Source organism: Somniosus microcephalus, chromosome 3, assembly GCF_052327205.1.
Source record: "Somniosus microcephalus isolate GS21.2 chromosome 3, FLI_Smic_1.0, whole genome shotgun sequence".
In the NCBI taxonomy this organism is placed as follows: domain Eukaryota; kingdom Metazoa; phylum Chordata; class Chondrichthyes; order Squaliformes; family Somniosidae; genus Somniosus; species Somniosus microcephalus.
Genome location: NC_140989.1, coordinates 339786891 through 339814042, shown reverse-complemented (window position 1 = coordinate 339814042; position 27152 = coordinate 339786891). Strand labels below are relative to the sequence as shown.

The 27152-nt window shown below is 43.9% G+C and overlaps 1 protein-coding gene across 1 annotated transcript in view; it reads left to right on the top strand.

The window, feature by feature from the left end:
- The window catches only part of cfap57 (cilia and flagella associated protein 57), a 131186-nt gene that overhangs the window by 86064 nt on the left and 17970 nt on the right, over positions 1–27152 (top strand). Inside the window, exons 12-19 of the mRNA XM_085983245.1 lie at positions 1402–1557; positions 2062–2155; positions 2976–3166; positions 3330–3503; positions 3930–4088; positions 6732–6875; positions 8727–8843; positions 10038–10172. Of these exons, the coding sequence (XP_085839371.1) occupies positions 1402–1557; positions 2062–2155; positions 2976–3166; positions 3330–3503; positions 3930–4088; positions 6732–6875; positions 8727–8843; positions 10038–10172 (1170 nt within the window). The remainder of the gene's footprint in view (positions 1–1401; positions 1558–2061; positions 2156–2975; positions 3167–3329; positions 3504–3929; positions 4089–6731; positions 6876–8726; positions 8844–10037; positions 10173–27152) is intronic.

Sequence of the window (27152 nt, the reverse complement as noted above, 5' to 3'; positions counted from 1 at the left end):
ATCATTGAAATCCACAAAGTTCACTGCGCAAGCGCTGCCTGTGCAGTCGCACGCGCTGTGAATAGACCTCGGGTCTGGAAATGCCGGCGTTCCCCGCATGCGCTGTTCCTGCTGAACGCCGGCATTTCCAACAGCCAGATGCGTGAGTAACCCGAACGTACTCACGCTTCTGGCCGCGAATTTCTGGCCCATTATGTTTTTAAATATTGATCTGTGAGCACCGTGGGAGATCAAAAACACTACATTAAATGTATTCTCATTCAATCTTCATTTACAAATTGGGACTTCTGTCATCCCGTGAGAAAACTACCAACACTCTCCTGGCCGGCTTCCCATCTTTAACTCTCTATAAACTTCAGCACATCCAAAATTCTGCTGCCCGTATCCTATCCCGCACCAAGTCCTATTTAGGAACATAGGAACAGGAGTAGGCTATTTAGCCCCTCGAGCCTGTTCCACCATTCAATGAGATCATGGCTGACCTGTGACCTAACTCCATATACCCACCTTTACCTTTGGTTAACAAAAATCTATCAATCTCAGATTTAAAATTAACAATTGACCTAGCGTCAACTGCCGTTTGCGAAAGAGAGTTCCAAACTTCTACCACCCTTTGCGTGTAGAATTGTTCCCTAACTTCACTCCTGAAAGGCCTGGTTTTAACTTTTAGGCTATATTCCCCAGTCCTAGACTCCCCAACCAGCAGAAATAGTTTCTCTCTATCTACCCTATCAGTTCCCTTTAATATCTTGAAAACATTGACCAAATCACCCCATAACCTTCCAAATTGCAGGGAATACAACCCTAGTTTGTGTAATCTCTTCTCGTAATTTAACTCTTGGAGTTAAGGTATCATTCTGAGAAATCTATGCCTCACTCCCTCCAAGGCCCTCCTGAGGTGTGGTGCCCAGAACTGAACACAGTGCTCAAGGTGTGGTTTGACTAGGGCTTTGTATAGCTGTAGCATAACTTCTACCCCATCATTTGCCCATCATCTCTGACCTCGCTGACTTGCATTGGCTCCAGGACCCCAAAACCTCAGATTTAAAATTCTTATCCTCATGTTTAAATCCCTTCATGGTCTCTCACACCTCACCCTAACCCCACCACCCCATCCCCCTAATTCTCTGTGAAGCACTTTGAGATTTTCTTTCTTCTTTAAAGGTGCTATATACATGCAAGTGTTGTTGAAAAACCATCTATAGCTCTGTTAATTCAGTTTGTAAATTTATTATACAGACCAGGAAAGCTCCAGGTTCAATCCCAGGTCTCTGTTTTCAGGAGACGAGGTGCAAGAAGAGAAAATATGGGAGAATGTTTGTATTACTGATTAAGGATGGTGTCACAATTCGTGATTAAGGTTACATTGATGGCGGAAAATTATTTCATCTCTTTCGACAGAATCAACTGACGCTGGAGTTAAAAACTCGTGTCGAGGAACTGAAGATGGAGAATGAATACCAACTCAGGCTGAAGGACATGAATTACAATGACAAAATCAAAGAGTTAACTGAGAAATTTATTCAGGAAATGGAATCTCTGAAAACGAAGAACCAGGTAGGTAACAAGAGCAGGCATTAATAATATTGTCCTGAGCATATGGGCACACCATAAACACATTTCCCTTTTGACTCGTACCTTGTCAACTTTGGGGGAATACATGCGACATGTTGGGATGAAGACTAACTATGAATATGGAGAAACTGATTCTGCAACAAAGCAAACTGAAAAAGTTATGTACTACAAGAGACTGTTATAGATGATTTAAAGAAATTATTTTATCTTTACTTTTGTTGGGAGGATGGAACCACCTTTTTTTATTTTAGAAAAAGGAGTTTATAACATGAACAAAAATGGAGAAGGCGTCTTTGAATGAGATAATATTGATTCAAACATAAATTCAGTTGATAAGGGTCATACTTTTCCAGTTCATCACAGTTTTCTAACACAATACAAAAAAGAATGCAATCCGTCACCTTGCATTAAGTAACATCTGAGATACATTACTGGTGCTTATTGAACCCAATTCTCAAAATAATCAAATATTGTGTTCTGCTGTAGGTTTTAAAGACCGACAAAGACAAGGTTGAGATAAAGCATAGGGAGGATACAACAATGATCTTGGATAAGCATTCCAAAGAACTCGTGGAATTAGGTAAATTGCATGCCATGTTGGTTCTTGTCTTGTGGCCTGTAACTCAGAACAGACAGCTACTTCAGTCAACATAAAATGGCAGATAAATGCTACAGATTGTAATAAAATGTTGGCTCCCTAAGTCGATTAAATTAATTATTTGATGTACTGCTTAGAAACTCAATGACAGTGACACAACTTGGCAATGTAGTAGCAGTATTCTAATTTCTCCTCTTCTACCATTAATCGTTCTTCATACACAAAGTGCACAATATCTTGCCAGCAGAGGGCATTCACAGCCATTCAATTCCACCTATCAGTCTGGGAACATCTTTTTCTGACAGGCAGTCATCTTACTTTCACGGGTCAGCCTGCAAACATCTTCTACTGGTAGTCAGTACTCTGACTTACTCTCGTCCATTAGTGCAACTTGCTATCAGAGGTTGTTCAGACTCTTGTGAGAGTTTTCAGGATGTGGGCACCCTCTGCTGACAGGCAGTCGTTTCACTCTTGGTTGTCAGGATATGTGTGCTCACAAGTAAAAAGAAAATATATTTAAAAATGCTGAAAATAGGCAGCAGGCAAAGAGAAAGGCTAGGTTAATATCTTGGTCATGTGTAGGTAAAGAATATAAACGTATTCATTACTAGCTCCTATCAGCCAATGAGCACACGGCGATGATCACCCCAGTCGGTATGTGCTGTCTAGTCTTGGTCCTTAATGGCAATGTACATATCTAACTTGTGGTATAGTACTATGAGGGCTGGAATCAACTTCTCATTAGGTGCTACATAAAATATATATATTTTTTAATTTACTTCCACATGTACTCTAATTTCAGAAACCATGAACAATCAGAAACTGATGTTGGAATATGAGAAATACCAGGAACTCCAGCTCAAATCCCAGCGAATGCAGGAAGATTATGAAAGACAGCTGAATGAGATGGACGAGAGTAAGAGCCAGGCATTAGAGGAACTGACTGAGTACTATGAGACCAAACTCCAGGTGAAGGGCACACTTATTGAACAGGTAAGACCGAAGAAGCCCATGGATCAGGAATTAATGGGACTCTGAAAAGTTAAATATCCTCTTTCAAAAGGTGACTTACTACTGAGTTTAATACTGTTTTGTATTTTTGCTTTGTTCTGCTCAGTTGACTGTTGTATTGATGATTTTCTTTTAATTAACTCAGTTGCAGGAAGAGTCCAGACAACAGATTAAAGAGTCTGATGAAACAAAGAAACAAATAGAAGAGGATGCTGACCGTGAAATTCAGGACATTAAAATCAAATATGAACGGAACCTGAGAGATGAGAAAGAGGCAAACCTCCGGTTGAAGGGAGAAACAGGAATCATGAGAAAAAAGGTATAAAAAGGGCAGAAAATACTGGAGGTCTTGTTATTACTTTTAACAATTTTTTTAATTCTTCAAATTAAATGGGTTAGAGGGTCACAACAGGGTTGGGACAATAGCTCGCCCTCATGCAGTAGGAAGATGGAAATCCAGGCTGGAGTGTCAGCATGCTATCTAAATATGGGGAGCATCACACCGCAGCCCAACCCTGTTCTCACCTGACATACCGAAGATCCTCTTTGCCTTATTTGGCACAATGATAGATCTCTTCCCCGAAAAGATGCAAAGCCTCTTTTGGAAATTGTTTTGCAATATTACCTTAATCATTCCTCCCTTCTCACAACTTCCAATCTATGTTTGTTTCTGTGGGTGAAAGTGGCATCTGATGATTTCAGTGTCTCCTCTCATCTCTTTCTCCCTCATTTCTCTCTTTCTTAGTTTACCACTTTGCAGAAAGAAATTGAAGACAAACTGGGAGAGATTGAGAAACTGAAGGCAGAACACCAGAAGTTACATGGAGTCATCAGATCCCTGGAGAAAGACATTCAAGGACTGAAGAAAGAAATCTTAGAACGAGATGAAACTATCCAGGACAAGGTGAGGTAGCTAGGAGACAGCGAGCAAGAGAAAATTAAACTGCATAGGGGGAAGATAAGCCAGTGGTAATTACAGATACATAGGGGGGAATTTTAACATGGGTGAGTGGGTGCGGGTGGGGGGTTAAATGGATAAAAAATCGAAGCCGGCTCCAACCCGCCGACTTGCAGGTTTTACTGTGGCAGATCAAGGGGTGGGCAGCCAACCTGCTCCCAAGAGGCAGGTTGATATTTAAAATATGTTGATGAGGTTGGAGGCCTCGGATTTAACCTGCTTTGCAGCGAGGTGAGGACAGCCTCGGGAGCACTCCTTGTGGGCCAGGAGGAGCAGGAGTGTTTCCTCCCAGCCCCCCAAGTTCACCCACCATCAGACCCCCCCCCACCCCATACAAACCCCACCTTGGGATCGGACCCCCCGGGGTTGGAGATCAGACCAACTGGTCCTGCGGCCTCCTCCAGAGTATTCCCTGCCCGACTGGAAGCCAAGCCTGTCAATCAGGCTGACTTCTGGGCGGGGAACCTGTCAATGAGAAAGACGCATGCTGTGGAGTTAAATCTCCATGGATCCCCCATCCGCTCCCAGCGCGTCAGGAAGTAAAAGTTCCCCTTACAGTAAGAGAGAAGAGACCAAACCAGTGAAATGTGCAATTGTGGAAAAAAACACACATCATGTTAATGCAAAATAACTGGAATTGAGGGAGATATTAGATTGGTGAGTAATTTTCCAACTTAAAAAAATACATGGAAATATGCACATAATCATAGAATTTGAGCCATAAAATATAATGAGATGGAAAATATGACTAACTAAATATGACAATGCTGTGTAATAAAAACACAATTCAATCACTGAATAATTGACCCTGATAATATATTGTATGTTACCTAGCATAAAACAACTTGTTATCTTGTTCCCCTTGGTGACAACATCCAAAGACATGGGACAAGTTCTGCATGTACACTGACAACACCCAGCTCTACCTCTCAATCATCTATCTCGATCGCTCCACTGCCTTTGTGTCGTCGAACTGTTTGTCAGATGTTCAGTCCTGGATGAGCCGCAATTTCCTTCAGTTAAATAAAGACTTAAGTCATCGTCTTCGCCCAGACCACATACTCCGTAGCCTTGCCACCAATTCCATCCACCTCCCCTGCCACTGTCTCAGGTTGAACCAGACTGTTTGCAACCTCAAATCCTACTTGACCTAATGCTGAGCTTTCGATCCCATATCCCCTCCATCACAAAGACCACCTACTTCCACCTCCGTAACAGCATCTGTCTTTGCCCCTGTCTCAGCCCATATGCTGCTGAAACCATCATCCATTCCTTTGTTACTTCCAGACTCAACTATTCTAATACTCTCCTAGCCAGCCTCCCATCCCCCACCTTCCATAAGCTTCAGCTCATCCAAAACTCGTATACCAGTAAATATTAGAACAATATGGCACAGAGAAGAAAATAAACTGAGATATAGTGCAGTATATGTGACAAAGATTTGAGGAACTCCAAATTATACCATACCCCAGTTTAAGCCCAATCACTGAATAATGCTATAAACCTTACTGAATAGTACTGCAGCCATATTAAGGGAGGGCTATTAAGGCAAGGGAATACACAATAAATGGTAAGATACTGAGAAGTGTAGAGGAACAGAGGGACCTTGGAGTGCATGTCCACAGAACCCTGAAGGTAGCAGGACAGGTAGATAAGGTGGTTAAGAAGGCATACGGGATACTTTCCTTTATTAGCCGAGGCATAGAATACAAGAGCAGGGAGGTTATGCTTGAATTGTATAAAACACTAGTTAGGCCACAGCTAGAGTACTGCATACCGTTCTGGTCACCACATTACAGGAAAGATGTGATTGCACTAGAGGGGGTACAGAGGAGATTTGCAAAGATGTTGCCAGAACTGGAGAATTTTAGCTATGAGGAAAGATTGGATAGGCTGGGGTTGTTTTCTTTGGAACAGAGGAGGCTGAGGGAAGACTTAACTGAGGTTTATAAAATTATGAGGGGCTGAGATAGAGTGGATAGAAAGCACCTATTTTCCCTAGCAGAGAGGTCAATAACCAGGGGGCAGAGATTTAAAGTAATTGGTAGAAGGATTAAAGGGGAGTTGAGGAGAACTTTTTTCATCCAGAGGGTGGTGGGGGGTCTGTAACTCACTGCCTGAAAGGGTGGCAGAGGAAGAAACCCTCATCGCATTTAAAAAGTACTTGGATATGCAGTTGAAATGCCGTAACCTACAAGGCTACGGATCAAGAGCTGGAAAGTGGGATTAAGCTGGATAGCTCTTTTTCGACTGGCATAGATACGATGGGCTGAATGGCCTCCTTCTGTGCCGTAAATTTCTATGATTCTATGATATGATTAGTGTATATCACTGCAAACAGCAAACTGACTATAACTATAGTAAGCCAGCATAATCCTAAATGTAGTACCACATGTCTAATGCAAATCTTATTGAAGTATGTTACTGTCAGCATAATTGCCGTATGGAAAGGCAAATCTAATAAGAGGACAGAAGTTATTTGAAAACACTTGAAAGTATGTTATCCTCCAAATTCTACATTATAAAGAAATGACCACTATAATAAGCGTTACAATTGTAAAATTAATCTAACGTTCTGTTCATGTACAGGAAAAGCGCATCTATGATCTCAAGAAGAAGAACCAAGAACTAGAGAAGTTTAAATTTGTTCTGGATTACAAAATTAAAGAGCTGAAAAAACAGATTGAGCCACGAGAAAATGACATAAAAGAAATGAAAGAGCAGATACAGCAAGTAAGTCTTCAGGGAACAAAGGACAAGAATTGAAATAACTTGCATTTATATTATCCCTTATCATGCCCTTAGTATGTTCCAAAGCACTTCACAGTCAATTCATTACTGTTGAAGCATGGTGTAGCCATACGCAGCAGCTAAATTGTACAAGTATAGGTCCCAAAATGGCAAGAGGTTGCTCGTGGTCGACGCCCGTGTTTCTGGCCTCGACTTTCTTCCACCGCCCTCCCGGTGTTGTTGATTGAGGGAAGAATGAGAGAACTCCCTGCTCTTCCAATACTACCATAGGATTTGTTTTACTTGAACAGGCAGACAGCATCTCAGTTTACTATCTCATCCAAAGGGCAGCAACTTGGACGATGCAGCACTTTCAGCATTGCACTGAAGTATCAGCTTAGGTTATGTGCTCAGGTTCAGGAGTGGGGCTTGAATCCACAATCGTCTGACCCAGAGGCAAAAATGGTACCATTGAGGCAAGCTGACGCCTGTAAACAAATTATAACTATTCTTGTGGGCTTCTTTCCAACATTGGAATCTGGAAAAAGGCATGAACCATTAAGCACACTGCCTGATAAGGCCATTCTTACACTGCCATTGTTCATTAATAAAAGTGCACCTCATTGTGTATTAATATGTGTATTCTAATTTGTGCAAGCATGCTTTCACAGTCCAATGCAGAGGATAAATCATTTTTGCTGCATTTAGTTATGGTATGCACACTTGACAGCAAGGTTCATTAAACAAGTTGGCTTGTTTAATTCATTAAACATGAAGGCTGCTGCCTCTGAAGGAGTCTAGACATAGGAACAGGAGTAGGCCATTCAGACCCTCTACCCTAATCCGCTATTCAATTAGATCATGGCTGATCTGTATCTCATCTCCATTTACCTGCCTTTGATACTGTTAATAAAAGATCTATTGATCTCGGTCTTGAAAATTTTAAGATTGTGCCCCCTTGTTTTAGACTCTCCTTGCCAAAAGAAATAGCTTCTCTGTATCTACCCTATTGAATCCTTTTATCGTTTTAAACACCTCAATTAGATCACCCCCTCAGCCTTCTAAACTCAAAGGAATACAAGCTAAGTTTGTGCAACTTATCAACTGCCCAAAGACATAGGGAATTTAGGGAAAAGGGAACTCTGGGAAATGCCTCTCCAATCTCCACAGGTAATCAAACAGGTTCCAGGAGATCACAGTGAGTGGGAAACACATTCACCCCAATACAGCCCCTACCTTTTAGGAACTTGTCCAACTCCCTTTGAACCTTTTCAGCACTCACTGCACAAGCAGGCCACTTGTTCCATAGGTTAACAACTCTCTGCGAGTCCAGACACTCTCCATTGTGTCTCCATAGAGAGAAAATCAAATTCTGAATCGCTCCAAGCTGCTTTTGTGAACTCCTGGTTCAAAAGCATCTTAAGTGGAAACATACCTCAGAGGTAAGCTCTGATCCTCTACACTCAATTAGGATTTGTCTGACCACAGCCAAGATTGATAAAAATTCCCAATACGGATAAAATTACGAACATCCCCAAACCCCAAAATAGCCAGAAGTAGCTCCATACATAGGGGAATACAATAGTACCCAAGCGCCACACTCTAAACATCTCATAAATAAATAAAAATCACTCCTCTGGAATCATCAATCCACCACGTGGACATAACAAAACTTGTTAAGGTTAAAGGATACAAGGTAAATATAAATCACAAAATGGCTTCTATTGTCAGGAATGTGAGAAATGGCATGATGTAAAGTGCAATATTGGTCACATTTAAGGAATCAAATTGACCATTGGAACCGATAGTTATTTTGGGTTTCAAACAAATTTTTTCCCTCTAATCTCTCTACAGATGGAAAATGAGTTGGAACTGTTTCATAAACATAATACCCAGCTGGAACTTAATATTGGAGAGCTCAAACAGAAACTAAAGTCAACAGAAGCAGAGATGCGTAAAGAGATGGAGAAGGTTAGAACATGTGGTGCATATATTTAATCATATATGCATATACATGCTGACACAAAAACACACATGCACTCCCTCCTTCCTTCTTGCAGATCAACTGAGATAAATTCTAAAACCTTTTATTGCATCAACATTGCATATTTTTGTGTTAAATATAACATCAAAATGAATTTTCCACATGCATTACAATGCATTTTGGTACTCTATTCTCCAATTGCATGCAATATTTACATAGGCTACAAGTGTCATTACAATAGTTTAAAATCAGGAAAAATAAGCTGCTGCGTTTATGATGTTGGTGGTTTTTACTTTATAGAATATCAAATGAAAGGATATTCGGCAAAGTGAAGAATTAATTACTTGTACCAGCTATCTTTATTGAGCCTGAAGTATCTGAGTGTCTGAATTATTGATTTACTTCTAGGCTGAGCAAGCGATAGGTCGAAGGAAAAATAACCTCAGGAGACCCAGTACTAGTGGCACCACGATCATAGGAACAGGAATAGGCCATTCAGCCCCTAAACCAACATTTAAAAAATTGCTCTGCACCAATTGGCTGCCATGTTTCCTACATTACAACAGTGACTGCACTTCAAAAAGTACTTCATTGGCTGTAAATCACTTTGGGATATCCTGATGTCGTGAAAGGCGCTATATAAAAGTAAATAATTGATTCAAAAATTCAGGTACTTCAGGCTCAATAAAGACAGCTGTTGCAAGTAACTTATGCTCTATTTTGCCAAATATCCTTCCACTTGTTAGTAATTTTTACTCTATAGAATATCATCAGAATCTCAACAGTTTTCAAAATTCTTTACAAATTAGGCTACTAAATCTTCTAGTGCTGGCTATCTATTTCAATCCATTTGGAGTGTAATGGATGCAAAGGTATATCAAGTAATAAGGGAAGATGTGTACAAACAGGGAGGTAAATAGATATAACTCTACTGCTCTCTGTCATTCCACACCACAGAGCAAAATTTGTCCTGCTTGATACATGTCTACACAGCAACTATACATGTAAACATAGATACACAGAGAGAAAATAGGGACTGGCACCACACTCAAAAATTGCAATTATTCTTGAGAAAACTAAATGTTCTAAATAGGTTTAATTTGAATTTTAAAAAATTCCTCTCTTCTCTATCTTTGTGTCTCCCGCTAATTTTTAATAGATTCCCATTCTCTCATTTTCAGGTGCGAAATGTAGAATCTGTCATCACACGTTTTAAGACTGATGTGTACAACTGTGTGGCATTTATTCAGGAGCCAAAGAAACTGAAAGAAGCCGTGCGGCAACTGTTTGAGAAATACGTGCCGCAGTCGGATGTGGTAAGTCCTGTTTCTATAATTGTAACATTTACCTGACTGTAAGACCACTTGGTGTGTCACAGGGAAATTTGTACCCTCTCGCCACTGTGCAGTCGAATAATGCAGCTGTAGAAAACAGGCACCACTCGATCACCGAGAAACGTGTCCAGTAGACGAACGTAATAATCTGGAGACGTGAGTTCAAATCCCACCACGGCAGCTGGGGGATTTAAATTCAGTTAATTAAAAAAAAATCTGGAATTAAAAAGCTAAGAACATAAGAAATAGGAGCAGGAGTAGGCCATTCGGCCCTTCAAGCCTGCTCCGCCATTCAATGAGATCATGGCTGATCTTCTGCCTCAACTCCATTCACCGGCCCTATCACCATATCCCTTGATGCCTTTACTAGTCAGAAATCTATCGACTTCTGTTTTGAATATACCCAATGACTGAGCCTCCACAGCCCTCTGGGGTAGAGAATTCCAAAGATTCACCACCCTCTGTGTGAAGAAATTTCTCCTCATCTCAGTCCTGAATGGCCTACCCTTTATCCTGAGGCTGTGGCCCCTGGTTGTGGACTCCCCAGCCAAGGAAAACATTCCCCCAGCATCCACCCTATCAAGCCCTGTAATAATTTTGTATGCTTCAATGAGATCCCCTCTCATTCTTCTGAATTCAAGAGAATACAGGCCTAGTTTACTCAATCTCTTCTCCTACGACAGTCCCGCCATCCCAGGAATCAATCTCCTGAACCTTCGTTGCACTCCCTCTATGGCAAGTATATCCTTCCTTAGGTAAGGAGACCAAAATTGTACACAGTACTCCAAGTGTGGTCTCACCAAGGCCCTATATAATTGGAGTAAGACTTCTTTACTCCAGTACTCAAATCCTCTTGTAATGAAGGCCAGCATACCATTTGCCTTCCTAATGGCTTGCTGCACCTGCACATTCACTTTCAGTGACTCCATGTTCAAGGACACCCAGGTCCCTTTGAGCATCTGCATTCCCCAATCTTTAGGAAATACTCTGCCTTTCTGTTTTTCCTACCAAAGTGGATAACTTCACATTTATCCACGTTATATTCCATCTGTCATGTTCTCGCCCACTCACTGAGACTGTCGAGATCCCCTTGAAGCCTCTTCACATCCTCTTCACAACTGACACTGCCACCTAGCTTTGTAACATCAGCAAATTTGGAAATGTTACATTTAGTCCCCTCATCCAAATCATTGATATAGATTGTGAATAGCTGGGGCCCAAGCACCAATCCTTGCGGTACCCCACTAGTCACAGCCTGCCAACCTGAAAAAGACCCGTTTATCCCTACTCTTTGTTTTCTGTCTATTAACCAATTCTCAATCCATGCTAGTATATTACCCCCAATTCCATGTGCCCTAATTTTGTTCACCAACCTCTTGTGTGGGACCTTATCGAAGGCCTTCTGAAAATCCAAATACACCACATCTACCGGTTCCCCTTTGTCTACTCCACTAGTTACATCCTCAAAGAATTCCAATAGGTTTGTCAAACAGGATTTCCCTTTCATAAATCCATGTTGACTCTGCCCAATCTTACTATTAGTTTCTAAGTGCCCAGTTATTGCATCCTTTATAATAGATTCCAGCATTTTCCCAACTACTGATGTGAGGCTAACAGGTCTGTGGTTCCCCGTTTTCTCTCTCCCTCCTTTCTTAAATAGCGGGGTTACATTTGCTATCCTCCAATCTGCAGGAACCGTTCCAGAATCTATAGAATTTTGGAAGAGGACAACCAATGCGTCCACTATCCCAATGGCCACCTCTTTCAAAACCCTAGGATGTAGGTCATCCGGTCCTTGGGATTTATTGACTTTTAGTCCCATTAATTTTGCTAGTACTGTTTTTTTACTAATAATAATTTCTTTAAGTTCCTCATTCTCGCCACACCCTTGGTTTTCTCGTATTTCTGGGAGGTTTTTTGTGTCTTCCTCCGTGAAGACAGAAACAAAGTATTTATTTAATTTCTCTCTTATTTCCTCATTCCCCGTTATAAATTCTCCTGTCTCTGACTGTAAAGGACCTACATTTACCTTCGCCAGTCTTTTCCTTTTCACATACCGATAGAAGCTTTTACAATCTGTTTTTATATTTTTCGCTAGTTTGTGCTCATATTCCATTTTCCCTTTCTTTATCAATTTCTTGGTCCCCCTTTGCTGATTTCTAAAAAGATCCCAATCCTCAGGCTGACTGCTTTTTCTGGCAACTTTATAAGCTTCCTCCTTTGACTTAATACTAGCTTTAATTTCTTTTGTTAGCCATGGTTGGATCACTTTTCCTTTTGGGTTTTTATGCCCTAGAGGAATATATGTTTGTTGCAAATTATGCATTATTTCCTTGAATATTAGCCATTGTATGTCTACCTTCATACCATTTAGTGTAGTCTCCCAATCTACCATGGCCAATTTGTCCCTCATACCCTTGTAGTTTCCTCTGTTTAGATTGAAGACCTTAGACCTTAGAGAAGGATATTTCAGATGAATACGTGGCTAGAGGAAAGGTGCAAGGGGGAGGGATTCAAATTCCTGGGACATTAGAACCGGTTCTGGGGGAGGTGGGACCAGTACAAACTGGACGGTTTGCACCTGGGCAGAACTGGGACCGATGTCCTAGGGGGAGTGTTTGCTAGTGTTGTTGGGGAGGGTTTAAACTAAAATGGCAGGGGGTTGGGAACCTGTGCAGGGAGACAGAGGAAAGGGAAGCAAGGATAGAAGCAAAAGACAGGAAGGAGTAAAGCAAAAGTGGAAGGCAGAGAAAGCAAGGGTGTAAATCAAACAGGGCCACAGTAAATAATAATTCTAAAAGGACTAAGAGTGTTAAAAAAACAAGCCTGAAGGCTTTGTCTCTTAATACGAGGAGCATTCGTAATAAGGTGGATGAATTAGCTGCGCAAATAGATGTAAACGGATATGATATAATTGGGATTACGGAGACATGGCTCCAGGGTGACCAAGGCTGGGAATTCAACATCCAGGGGTATTCAATATTCAGGAAGGACAGGCAAAAAGGAAAAGGAGGTGGGGTAGCATTGCTGGTTAAAGAGGAGATTAACACAATAGTAAGGAAGGATATTAGCTCTGATGATGTGGAATCTGTATGGGTAGAGCTGAGAAATACCATGGGGCAGAAAACGTTAGTGGGAGTTGTATACAGACCCCCAAACAGTAATGCTGAGGTTGGGGATGGCATTAAACAGGAAAATAGAGACATGTGCAATAAGGGCACAGCAGTTATCATGGGTGACTTTAATCTGCATATAAATTGGGCTAACCAAATTAGTAATAATACTGTGGAGGAGGAATTCCTAGAGTGTATACGGGATGGTTTCCTGGACCAATATGTCGAGGAACCAACCAGAGATCAGGCCATCTTAGATTATGCAATGAGAAAGGATTAATTAGCAATCTTGTTGTGCGAGGCCCCTTGGGGAGGAGCGATCATAATATGATAGAATTCTTCATTAAGATGGAGAGTGAAGTAGTTGACTCAGAGACTAGGGTCCTGAATTTAGATAAAAAACTACGATGGTATGAGGCGCGAGTTGGCTAGCTTGGATTGGGGAATGTTACTTAAAGGGTTGACGGTGGATAGGCAATGACAAACATTTAAAGATCGCATGGATGAACTACAGAATTTGTTCATCCCTGTCTGGCATAAAAATAAAACAAAAAAGGTGGTGCAACCGTGGCTAACAAGAGAAATTAGGGATAGCATAAGATCCAAAGAGAGGACATATAAATTGGCCAGATAAAAACAGCAAACCTGAGGATTGGGAGCAGTTTAGGATTCAGCAAAGGTGGACAAAAGGATTAATTAAAGGGGGAAAATAGAGTATGAGAGTAAGCTTGCAGGGAACATAAAAACTGACTGTAAAAGCTTCTATAGATATGTGAAGAGAAAAAGATTGGTGAAGTCAAGCGTAGGTCCCTTGCAGTCAGAATCAGGGGAATTTATAATGGGGAACAAAGAAATGGCTGACCAATTAAATACATACTTTGGTTCTGTCTTCACAAAGGAGGACACAAATAACCTCCCAGAGATGTCGGGGAACATAGGGTCTAATGAGAGGGAGGAACTGAATGAAATCAGTATTTGTAGGGAAATGGTGTTAGGGAAATTGACGGGATTGAAGGCCGAGAAATCCCCAGGGCCTGATAATCTACATCCTAGGGTACTTAAGGAAGTGGCCCTAGAAATAGTAGATGCATTGCTGGTCATCTTCCAAAATTCTATAGACTCTGGCACAGTCCCACCAATGTTTTCCGCCCTTTGTTGTTTTTTAGCTCCACCCAAACTGATTCCAGTTCTACATCATGATCTGCTGAGCCAAGATCTTTTATCTCTACTGTACCGATCTCATCCCTTATTAACAGCGCTACGCTATCTCCTTTTCCTTTTTGTCTGTCCTTGCTAAATGTTGAGTACCCTGGAACATTCAGTTCGCAGCTTTGGTTACCTTGCAACCAGGTCTCTGTAATGGCAATTACATCATACCCATTTACTTCTATTTGTGCCATTAATTCATCCACCTTGTTGCGAATGCTACGTGCATTTAGATAAAGTGCCTTTAACTTTGCCTGTTTAATATTTTTCTGCACTTTGACCCTCTTTACTGTTGGCCTTTGTTTCTGCTCCCTACTAGTTTTGCTGATTACTTTTCTAACTTGCACTTCCAGCTTTGTTTCTCTCCATTCTGGGCCCACACTTAGGTTTCCAGCCCCCTGACAAACTAGTTTAAATCCTTCCCAACAGCACTAGTAAACGCCCCTGCGAGGATGTTGGTCCCAGTTGTGCCGAGGTGTAACCTGTCCAGCTTGTACAGGTCCCACCTTCTCCAGAATCAGTCCCAATGCCTCAGGAATTTAAATCCCTCCCTGCTACACCATCTCTCCAGCCACGCATTCATCTGGTCTATTCTCCTATTTCTGCTCTCACTAGCACGTGGCACTTGGAGTAATCCTGAGATTACTACTTTTGAGGTCCTGCTTTTTAATTTATTTTCTAGCTCCCTATATTTTGCTTGCAGGACCTCGTCCCTCTTTCTACCTATGTCGTTGGTACCGATATGGACCACAACCTCTGGCTGTTCACCCTCCCCCTTCAGAATGTCCTGCAGCCGCTCATGATGTAGCTAGTATCAGTAACGGTGACCATGAGACTACCGGATTTTCATAAAAACCCATCTGGTTCACTAATGTCCTTTAGGGAAGGAAACCTGCCGCCTTACCCGGACTGGCCTACATGTGACTCCAGACCCACAACAATGTGGTTGACTTTTAACTGCCCTCTGAAATGGCCTAGCAAGCCACTCAGTTGTAACAAACCGCTGCAACAAAGTGTGGGAGTAACTTCACCACAGGACTGCAGCGGTTCAAGAAGGTGGCACACCATCACATTCTCAAGGGCAATTAGGGATGGGCAATAAATGCCGGCCTTGCCAGCGATGCCCCACATCCTGTAAACGAATAAATTTTAAAAATGCCTGCGAGAGGCACAAGGTTACAAAGCAATTCGATTTGGAAAACCTACTCCTGTCCTATTATTTGCTGTTGTCTAGCACAATTGCTTCTACTAAGTTGCATGTCTTTCACTTGCCTCACTTCAGGTCCTCACAACCAGATCACCCTCATTTTCCATAAGGCTTACTTTTTGTGCTTTACTTAAAAAAAACTATTTTTATTTAACAAGGATTTTCAGCCAATTTTATTGTTTCCCTCCCCCCCCCCACCATGCCAAAACTGTGTTTTAATGGTATAAATAGCGATTTGTGAGCTGGTACTGCTGCACTGGTTAGAAAATGGTTCAGAAATCAAGCACTTTAAGCATCAAGCACCAGTTGAAACACAATTATTGAATACCATTTTAAATGATATTCATTTTTAAATGCTGATTACAAGTCAGCAATAAATCCCCCCCTCCCTCGCATTTACATAGAATACAGTATGTTCAAAGTCTTCATGGATCTAAAAGTTTCAGAGAACACCGTACAAGGGCCTGGGTCCTGCAATAGATTACTACACTGCTCTTTCACCTTGGGACGTGGGTTTGAGTCCAGTTCAGACCAGTGGAATAAAAGGCTCCTCATTCTGCTGGTTGTAAGAATCGTGTGCAAAGTTAGTTCACACAGTTTCACCCCAGTTCATGGAAGTAAAACTGCAGGAAACTTTCGATTTACCGGCACCTAAATAACCGGAAATCTCGGTTAACCGGCAAAATTCAGGAGTAGGTTCAGGTAAGTTTTACTTCATATTGTACTTGCCTTCCTCGATCTGTTGCTGTGCAAGGGTGTGGCTGCAGCTGTTGCTAAGCTACAGAGACGCTTGGAACTTGTGGCCATTGTTCTGAACCTGTTGCTTTAAACGGAGCTCTCATCTCTCCGTATCTTTTACTATAGCTTTCGGTTATCCGGAATTTTTGATGAACCGGCACCACGTCGGTCCCGTCGGTGCCGGATAAAAAAAAGTTTCCTGTATTCACAAATTGGCAAAGATTCATAATTTCATTCAGAGATCTTATAAGGGTGGCTAGTGTGCGAATGAATAAAGTTCATACTGCTGCAGTAGGGGGTGTTCATTTAAGATGTGAATTAAGTCACACAACTAGGGTAGAGCAGTAGATAGAATTTTACTCTGCATAGATGTCAACTGTGGCTCTCCCCTCTGATTCAGAAGGCTGTGGATTCAAGTTCCACTCCAGAGATTTATCCAACATCATTAAAATAGATTATCTGGTTATTATCACATTGCTGTTTGTGGGACCTTGCTGTGTGCAAATTGGCTGCCGCGTTTCCTACATTATGACAGTGATTACACTTCAAAAGTACCACATTAGCTGTAAAGCGCTTTGGGACGTCCTGAGGTTTTGAAAGACGTTATACAAGTACAAGCTCTTTCTTTATATTACATGTGCTGTATTTGATTTTGACGTCCTTAATACTTGACACTAGGTGCCAAAAGTCAGTAGTTATATTTCTGGAGACTAAGATTGCTGACTTGAACAGCACAAAGGACACCCATGTTGATTTTGAATAGTGCCTCTTCCCCCCCCAACCACCTCCCACAAAAGAGGTGGACACTAATAATGTTACGTACCTCCCATGGTCATGACAACAGCCTTCACAACATTGATCCCAACAGAGCTGCTAATTTGCGCACCAACTGAATGTCTACTGACCACCACTGGTGCCTATTCCAATCACACCTTGAATGACTCTGCTCCTGGGATCCAGATGATTCAATGACAACAACAACAACTTGTATTTATATAACGCCTTTAACGTAGTAAAAACATCCCAAGGCGCTTCACAGGAGCGTTATCAAACAAAATTTGACACTGAGCCACATAAGGAGATATTCGGACAGATGACTAAAAGCTTGGTCAAAGAGGTAGGTTTTAAGGAACGTCTTAAAGGAGGAGAGAGGGGCAGAATTCCAGAGCTTGGTGCCTAGGCAGCTGAAGACATGGCCGCCAATGGTAGAGCGATTAAAATCGGGGATGCGCAAGGGGCAGAATTGGAGCGTTGTAGGGCTGGCGGAGGTTACAGAGATATGGAGGGGCGAGGCCATGGAGGGATTTGAAAACAAGGATTAGAATTTTAAAATCAAAGCGTGGCGTGACTGAGAGCCAGTGTAGGTCAGCGAGCACAGGGGTGATGGGTGAACAGGACTTGGTGCGAGTTGGGAAACGGGCAGCAGTGTTTTGGATGAACTCAAGTTTATGTAGGGTGGAAGATGGGAGGACGACCAGGAGAGCATTGGAATAGTCAATTCTGGAGGTAACAAAGGCATGGATGAGGGTTTCAGCAGCAGATCAGCAGCAGATGAGCAGAGGCAGGGGCAGAGTCAAGTGATGTTATGGAGGTGGAAGTAGGCGGCCGTGGTGATGGAGCTCTACCCTACTCTGTGGAGAATACCGAGACCACTCCCTGTGTATGAGCAGCACCAGCTCCCTTAGCAAACAGGGAGTCTATGATCAAACCCTGGGTCACCAAGAGCCAATCCACCTCCCGCCCCAAAAGATTAGTGCCTTGTTTCAAGCCTGTGGCCTGAGTATCATCACCACTCCTGTGACCACCCTTTCACTACCCCAAACCCAGGGTGCACTCACTAATGTATTGTCATATCAGCTCAAACCCTGATACTCAGTGCCCCTCAGCAAGAAAACAATAAAGAGGGCCGGTATTGATGGTTTATTGATGGCAATGTAAATCCATCAACATTAGTTGAGACTGATGATAAATTCCTCATGCATGATGATATTGATGATGGTTGCTTAGTGAACGCCAGATGCACAAAGGATGTCCGTTCAGATCATTAAGAACATAAGAACATAAGAAATAGGAGCAGGAGTAGGCCATACGGCCCCTCGGGCCTGCTCCGCCATTCAATAGGATCATGGCTGATCTGAATCTAGACTCACGTCCACTTCCCTGCCCTCTCCCCATAACCCCTAATTCCCTTATCTGCTAGGAAAATGTCTATCTCCATTTTAAATTTATTTAATGTTGCAGCTTCCACAGCTCTCTGGGGTAGCAAATTCCATGATTTACTACCCTCTGAGTGAAGAAGTTTCTCCTCATCTCAGTTTTGAAAGGGCAGCCCCTTATTCTAAGATTATGCCCCCTAGTTCTAGTCTCATCCATCAGTGGAAACATCCTCACCGCATCCACCCGATCAAGCCCCCTCACAATCTTATATGTTTCGATAAGATCGCCTCTTATTCTTCTGAACTCCAATGAGTAGAGTCCCAACCTACTCAACCTTTCCTCGTACGTCAACCCCCTCATCTCTGGAATCAACCGAGTGAACCTTCTCTGAACCGCCTCGAGAGCAAGTATATCTCTTCTTAAATATGGAAACCAAAACTGCACGCAGTATTCCAGGTGTGGCCTCACCAATACCCTGTAAACTGCAGCAAGACTTCCCTGTTTTTATACTCCATCCCCCTTGCAATAAAAGCCAAGATTCCATTGGCCTTCCTGATCACCTGCTGCACCTGCATACTAACTTTTTGTGTTTCATGCACCAGCACCCCCAGATCCCTTTGTACTGTAGCAATTTGCAGTTTCTCTCCATTTAGATAATAACTTGCTCTTTGATTTTTTCTGCCAAAGTGCATAACCTCACACTTTCCAACATTATATTGCATCTGACAAATCTCTGCCCACTCACTTAGCCTGTCTATGTCCTTTTGCAGGTTTTTTATGTCCTCCTCACTCACTGCTTTCCCTCCCATCTTTGTATCGTCAGCAAACTTGGATATGTTGCACTCGGTCCCTTCCTCCAAATCGTTAATATAGATTGTAAAGAGTTGGGGTCCCAGCACTGACCCCTGCGGAACACCACTAGTTACTGATTGCCAGCCTGAGAACGAACCATTTATCCCAACTCTTTGTTTTCTGTTAGATAGCCAATCTTCCACCCATGCCAGTATATTACCCCCAATCCCGTGATTTTTTATCTTGATCAGTAATCTTTTGTGTGGAACCTTGTCAAATGCCATTTGGAAGTCCAAATACACTACATCCACTGGTTCCCCTTTATCCACCCTGTATGTTACATCCTCAAAGAATTCAAGCAAATTTGTCAAACATGACTTCCCCTTCGTAAAACCATGCTGACTCTGTCCTATTAAATTATGTTTGTCCAAATGCTCTGTTACTGTTTCCTTAATAATGGACTCCAACATTTTGCCAACCACAGATGTTAGGCTAACTGGTCTATAGTTTCCAGCTTTTTGTCTACTTCCCTTCTTAAATAAGGGTGTTACATTAGCAGTTTTCCAATCTGCCAGGACCTTTCCTGAGTCCAGGGAGTTCTGGAAAATGATCACCAATGCATCCACAATCCCTACCGCCACTTCTCTCAAGACCCTAGGATGTAGGCCATCAGGTCCAGGGGATTTATCCGCCTTAAGTCCCATTATTTTACTGAGTACCACCTCCTTAGTGATTTTAATCGTGTTTAGCTCCTCCCCCCCCCCCCATTGCCCCCTGTTTGTCCAGTGTTGGGATATTTTTAGTGTCCTCTACTGTAAAGACTGATACAAAATATTTGTTCAGCGTCTTTGCCATCTCCATGTTCCCCACCACTAGTTTCCCAGTCCCATCCTCTAAGGGACCAACGTTCACTTTAGCCACCCTTTTTCTTTTTATATAGCTGTAGAAACTCTTGCTATCTGTTTTTATATTTTTTGCTAGTTTACTTTCATATTCTATCTTCCCTTTCTTAATTAATCTTTTAGTTATTGTTTGCTGGCTTTTAAATGCTTCCCAATCTTCTATCCTCCCACTAGATTTGGATACTTTATATGCCCTTGTTTTCAGTCGAATACTATCCTTTATTACTTTACTAAGCCATGGATGGCTGTCTTTTCTTTTACTCCCCTTTTTCCTCAGTGGAATATATTTATCTTGAAAGATGTGAAATATCTCCTTGAATGTAGACCACTGCTCTTGTACCGTCTTACGCTTTAATCTGTTTTCCCAGTCCACTTTAGTCAATTCTACTCTCATACCTTCATAGTCTCCTTTATTTAAGCTTAGTATGCTGGTTTGAGATCCAACTCTCTCATCCTCAAACTGAATTTGGAATTCAACCATATTATGGTCACTCATTCCATGGGGATCCTTTACTAGGACATTTTTTATTAATCCTGTCTCATTACAGAGGACCAGATCTAAGATTGCCTGCCCCCTGGTTGGTTCAGTTACATACTGCTCAAGGAACCCATCCCTAATACACTCTATGAACTCTTTAACATCAAGTAGCAAGAGCTCTTTTAAGGTTTTTGATGCCAAAATAAATTGATGACCAGTGCCTTGCGATGCAGAGCTGTGCAGATGTTCATGTATCCCAGAACTGAGGGAAACAGACATCCAAGAACTGGGCCTACTAGGCTTGACAGGACTTCAACTGGTTGTGCCAGAGTCCAACACGTTATGTGGACAAGTGGCTACTCTACTAATTTGCCTTTTGCAGTCCTGGGACTTAATTATTATTGAGGTTTACAGTGCAGAGGGAGGTCATCTGGCAGACTTAGACTCATAGAATAGTACAGCACAGAAGGAGGCCATTTGGTCCATCATGTCTGCGCCGGAAGAGCAATCCAGTTAGTCCCATAATCCCGCTCTTTCCCCATATCCCTGCACTTTTTTCACCTCAAATTAATTTTACCCCTACCCGTCTGGTGGAAAGCGAGCAGGTTACTTCCCACTCAAAACTTGACCCTTTCACACCACTTCCCATTTTAACTTGCAGGCCAATGAGGTGCCCGCCTAAAACAGGCAAGATCCTTATGGATTTATGCAAATCTGGGTCCTATTGTATCAAAAGGACCCCAATTGCATTTTAACTGGGGCCTGAGCAGGGAAACAGCCAGGCTGAAGCAGGATGGTAATTGGTCTGCAGACAGAAGAGGCTCTCCAAGGTAAGTGCAAAACTTTCCTTTGTGGTGCCAAGAGCACCAGGACTGCTCCTCCAGGCCCCAAAAAGAAAGTCGCAGCAGCCCCTGTTTTGAATTCCCCCACCCCTTTCCCTCCCACGAGACTGAAAGCTCCTCCCTGCGACTTACCTGCTTGCCGGCGAACCTTCCCTTAGTGCTACCCAGTTGCCTCCGGATGTCAGAACTTCCTCTCCTGCCCTCCAGCCAGCTGCCACTTTCCAGCTGTTTTAGTATGTTCATGAGGCCCAGGAGTTAAAATGCCCTGGGCCACAAACTTAGGTCAGCAAGTATCTTTTCGCACCTGTCCCTACTGTGTCTATGCTGGCTCTTTGCTAGAATAATCCAAAACTAATCTAATTTCATTGCTCTCTCCTCATAGCTCTGTAACAACTTCAAGATCGCAAAATTCAACCCCGTAGCGCCATTAGTTTTGGCTGTCTTTTAAAAAAAAGTCACCTGCCTCACTTCCACCCAATCCGCTGTTCACCATCTTGGTGAGGGCAGTATGCGTGGGCAGTATGTAGAGTAGGCAGATCGTGATGACAGTCAGCGTGTAATGCTGATTTGATGCACAACCTGCCATTTTCGATGTTGCGGCTCCATTCAATGCCCTCTCCTAAACACGCGCAGCTGAATGTGCGTTCAGCTGCACGAGGGACCTCTCAACAGCGCTACTTAAAGGGATACATCCAACTTTTGCTTTTGTACTGGTGGTTGCAGAGTTTGTAGGAGTACTGGGTGGCTGTAAGAGATTTAAAAAGTTGTTAAAGTGTGCAGGGTGTGCTGCTGAATGTTGGGAAGGCGTTGGCTGCTACTGAAAGGCTTCTGAGTACACCACTTGCTCCCAGTCATGGGGGCTCGACTTGCACTCCTCCTCGTGCTGCAGCATGACAGGGAGATGGATCAGAGGCAGCAAAGAAGACAAGCTGCTCACAGAGGGAGGAGAAGCAGGGGGAGAGGACTCTCAGCAAGAGGCCTTACCCACTTCGCATCTTCAGTGACCACTTCTCTTACCTGCACCTAAGCCTGGAGCAGTGTGTTCGCCGGCTCCGCTTCACCAAGGAGGTGGTCACAGAACCTCTTGAAACCAGGCCTGCAACCTCAGAGCAGGGCAACGACGGTGCTGCCAGTGACCATGGCCTGAATTTTTTCGCCAGCGGATCCTTCCAGGCTGGAACAGGTGACATAGCAAACATCTCTCAGTTCGCCATCCATCGCTGCATCCGGGAGGACACAGTGGGTCTGTACTCTAGGAGAATGGACATCACTGGCCTAGATTTTCAGTGTGCCGTGAGGCGGGCTTTTAGGCGTGCGGGGGGCTAAAATCCCGAATTCGGGGGTCCCGACACCATCCCGCCCAACACCCGCCTCCACGTAAGTTTCAAAGGAGGCGGGTACCCGCCCCGCACTGGGACCCGCCGACCCGAGGCGGGAAGGGATTAGTGCCAATTAACTGCCTGTTTTCAGGTAGTTAACAGGCAGTTTTTAGCCTAATCCCTACTTTGAGGGGTGTCGTGTGGGATTCCCGACGGCTCCAAACCACGCCAAGTTAGAGCAGGCGGGCCGTCGGGTTGAAGGACTTGGAGGGGTCGAGATGTCGGTGTTCAGATGAGTGATGGGTGCATGAGTGCAAAGGTAAGCGTGTTTGGTGTGTCTAAAGTGTGTAAAGAAGTTTAAATTACCTGTACTTACCTTAACAGCCTTTCTTCCTCTAGGCGTCGGGAGTCCATCATTCAGCCGGCGCTGAAAGCAGAATGGCTGCGATCTGTCAAAAGTGACAGCCTGCAGCTTTCAGTGCTGGTGAGAGTTCTAACTGAGTCTGCGTAGAAGGACTCAGGTTAGAAGTCAGACTGTCAGTGTTTGACAGCTTCAAACAGCTGTGAAACACTGATATTTCATCTGTCAACACGTCTTGACAGATGAAATTTCAGTCTGTGACGTCACCTGTTGCCGGGTGGCCCTTAATTGGCCTGCTGAGCCCGCTGGGCGGGCTCAACAAGGTCAATCAAGGGAAAATCGCGTGGATTGGCCGAACGTTGATGGAGGCGGGACTAAAACCTGAAAGTTGTAGTCCCGCCTCCTTCCCGACTGCTGAATGAAAATCCAGCCCATTGTCTTCTCTCTAAACACGCATGTGGCTTTGCCAGGATATCAGGGTGCCATCGACTGCACACATGTGCAAATCAATGCTGCATATCAATACTGAGATGGATCGTAACCGCAAAGGGTTCTACTCACTTAATGTGCAGTTGGTGTGCGACCCTACCCAGCATATCATGCTGGTGAATTTGCGCTATCCTAGCAGCAGTCATGATGCGTTCATCCTGCACCAGTCCACTGTGCTAGCAATCTTCCAGACACCATGTTGAACCTGAGGGTGGCTGCTCGGCAGCAAGGGCTATCTGCTCCACACCTGGCCGATGATGCCCTCCGCAACCCCACCACTCGTGGCCAGCATTGATATGCTGCCATGAGGAACATCACCAAGCAGACCATCGGGGTGCTGAAGCAACGGTTCTGCTGCCTTGACCGCTCAAGAGGAGCCCTCCAGTACTCGCCAGAGTGGGTGTCCCAATTTGTGGTGGTCTGCTGCATTCTCCACAACTTGCCCATCATGAGGGCGCAGCCCTTGCCACCACGGGTTCTGGGACCACCTCGCGAGGAGGGGGAGGAGGAGGCAACCTGCACATCCACGTTCGGGTGGGCTGCCCGTGAGCACATCATCAGACTCCGGTTCCCTTGAATGAAACCCCAGATTCCCTGTTGGTCAACACTTCCCCACCTTACCATCCCTCTGGAACGGCACATCACAGCATCCTCTTGGCTGCAATGCTGAAATGAAAGCCAACACAAAACAAACATTCAAAACCACACTTATACATCAATCCATCCAATATTATGTAACAAAGTGAACTAATCACCCTTGCGCATTCCCTTAGTGCCTGTCTTCCATGTGCCTTTGCCTGCCCTAGTGCTCCTACGAAGTGCTATCCCAATGGCTGCAGCATGGCTGGGGGAAGGAAGGTCAGCAGGTTCATGCTCCATGGAGCCACTGGCACACCCCCGGGGTGGCGCCTCAGCAATCCTAGTAATCTGTTTGAGGACAGATTGCTGGACTGCTGTGACAACCTGCAAGCCCCTTTCCACACTGGTAAACACAGCCATGATGGCAGCAGTCTGAGTTTGCATGGCAGCAAGCTGACAGAAGTCTGAGCTTCCACTGCAGCACTCAGACATTGGGTCGCTTCCACTTGTGCTGCAATGGAAGACATCGCCCATCAGACCTTGCAACATGGTTGGGTACATAAGTACACCAACGGAGTTGCCCATCACTTCTACCCTGGAAATCAGGGGCTCCAAGCTCTGCGCAAAGCCCCGTGCAAGGTTGATGCTGCACTCCTCCATGTTCCTTGACAGAGACAGCAGGCTCTCTGGCAGGCCTGCCAATGCACCAAGCATTTCTGTGTGCATGCCTATCACCCTTCTTCTGTAGGCCGCCCCATGGAAGTCCTCATCTGTATCCTCTGCAGCAGAACCCGTGTGCAACCTCGCCTTCCAGGGAGCTGACACCTACGCTACCCTTTCCCCCTGCTCTGCCTGCAGGCCACTCGTACCCAGTGATTCACCATGTGCAAATCCCGCCTCTATGCTACCCTCTAAAGTACGCGCAGTGCCAGTTTCTGAGCTGGTGCCTGCAAGTGTGAGATCGAGTCTCTCATTGTCTCTTCTTCTCCATCACTCTCCTGTTGCTCTTCCTGCACTGGCTGGCCAGGTTGGAGTTCTTGGGTATCTGAAAGTGGAAAGGCACAAGGGTGGGATTGTGGTGAGGGGAGGGGGATAAGCAAGATGCGCATGCTTACACCATCAGCAGCTTGTAAGTGAGAAGAGATTGTGGGATAAGGGGGATCACCACGGCCTCAGTGATGACCCCTCCAATAATGTCGAGCACGGTCTCCTCCAGCTGGGTCAGGATATGCAGGCTTGCCTGTCCCCCACTGGCTAGCTTCTGTTGCCTGCAGTTATGAGCCACCTTGCCCTGCAAGAGAGAGGGAAGTGTGTCAGTGAGTGTGGTGCAATGTGTTTGGATGATGTGCCTGTCATGGTTGAATAGCTAGCAGTGTGGACAAGGTGTGAGATGTAGGTGTGAGGCTTGCAGCAGTGGTAAGTGTGTGAGCGTGAGGTGAAGCTATGAATATGAGGTATGAGTCGTGATTGATTGAGATTGTTGGTAGGTGAGTGATGAGGGTGTGGTGCATTGAGCAGTGTGTGAGGCTAGTGGTGCAGTTGGTTGGAGAAGGCTTTTGAAGATGCATTCACTGACCTTGACCACTCGTGTGAGGTCATTAAACCTCTTTCAGTGCTGGATTCAGTTCCTCGGGACAAGACTGCTGGCAGTGACCACTTCGGCTCTCTGCTCCCACTGTCTTCTGACTATGAGTCTGGAGGGCCTCCTGGCCCCCTGTGGGTAGAGGACCTGTCTCCTCCATTCTACCCCCCTGCACTAAGGCCTCGAGTGCTGCATCGGTGAACCTTGGTGCCCTTTCTCTACCCTGTTGAGCCATTACTGAGTGACAGTTGCCTTGATGAGCACTTCCAGCAGATGCAGAATGCACCTCAACTTTAAGAGGTGCAGGCTGCCTTTAAAGGTGGAGGCTCGCACAAACTCGGCCCCCCTGCTGAGCACTCAGCAGCGCACTCAACACTGGGCTGGATGCATCAATCATGGTAATTAGCAGGCAACACTCCTTCTGGCAAGTCATTCCATGCTCTAACAACTCTCTCTGTAAAGGAACTTCCTCTCTTCTCTCTCTTGGTGTCATAACCTCTTTCCCAGTGAAATGTTTAAATTGATGACCCCTTGTCACTGAATTCACAACCAGAGGAAAAAACATTTCTCTATTCACCCTATAAAAACCCCTCATAATTTTAAAAACCTCAGTCTTCTCTCTTCCAGTGGAAATAGCCCCAGTATCAGTGCCTTACTGATGCTGAAAATGTTCACTAACATTAATAGCGTTTAAATCCAAATCTGAACATTTAAAATGTAATACATCTTCAAACAAAAAAAATTGTAAACTTTTAGAATGTACAAGAAAAATCTTGATTGACATGAAAGCAGCAGAGGACCATTTAAAGGTAAATAAAGGAGTACACCTGGAGAATGTACACTTTAAGTGGTGTGGGAGGGGAGGGTCCCATCAGTGGCATCATGACAGCATGAACATTAAGGAATGGTTTAAAAGGGACGTTGCCTATGTGATTCTCCGCTTTGGCAACCAGGCTAATCTGTAAAGTGCACGGAAAATACTTGCATTCGAAGAATGAAGAAGACCTTAGAGGGTGAATAATTTATCTTTAAAGTTTTGTCAATCGTTATTAAAACGTAGGCTGAAAAATATTTCTAGTGTATTAATTGCTATGTAAACCAATATAATCGCATACACCCATATAAATTGTAAGAATAGTTTAGGAAAGATGAATTATTTTGAATGGCAATTTTTGTAACTATTCCTATTCTCGCTGT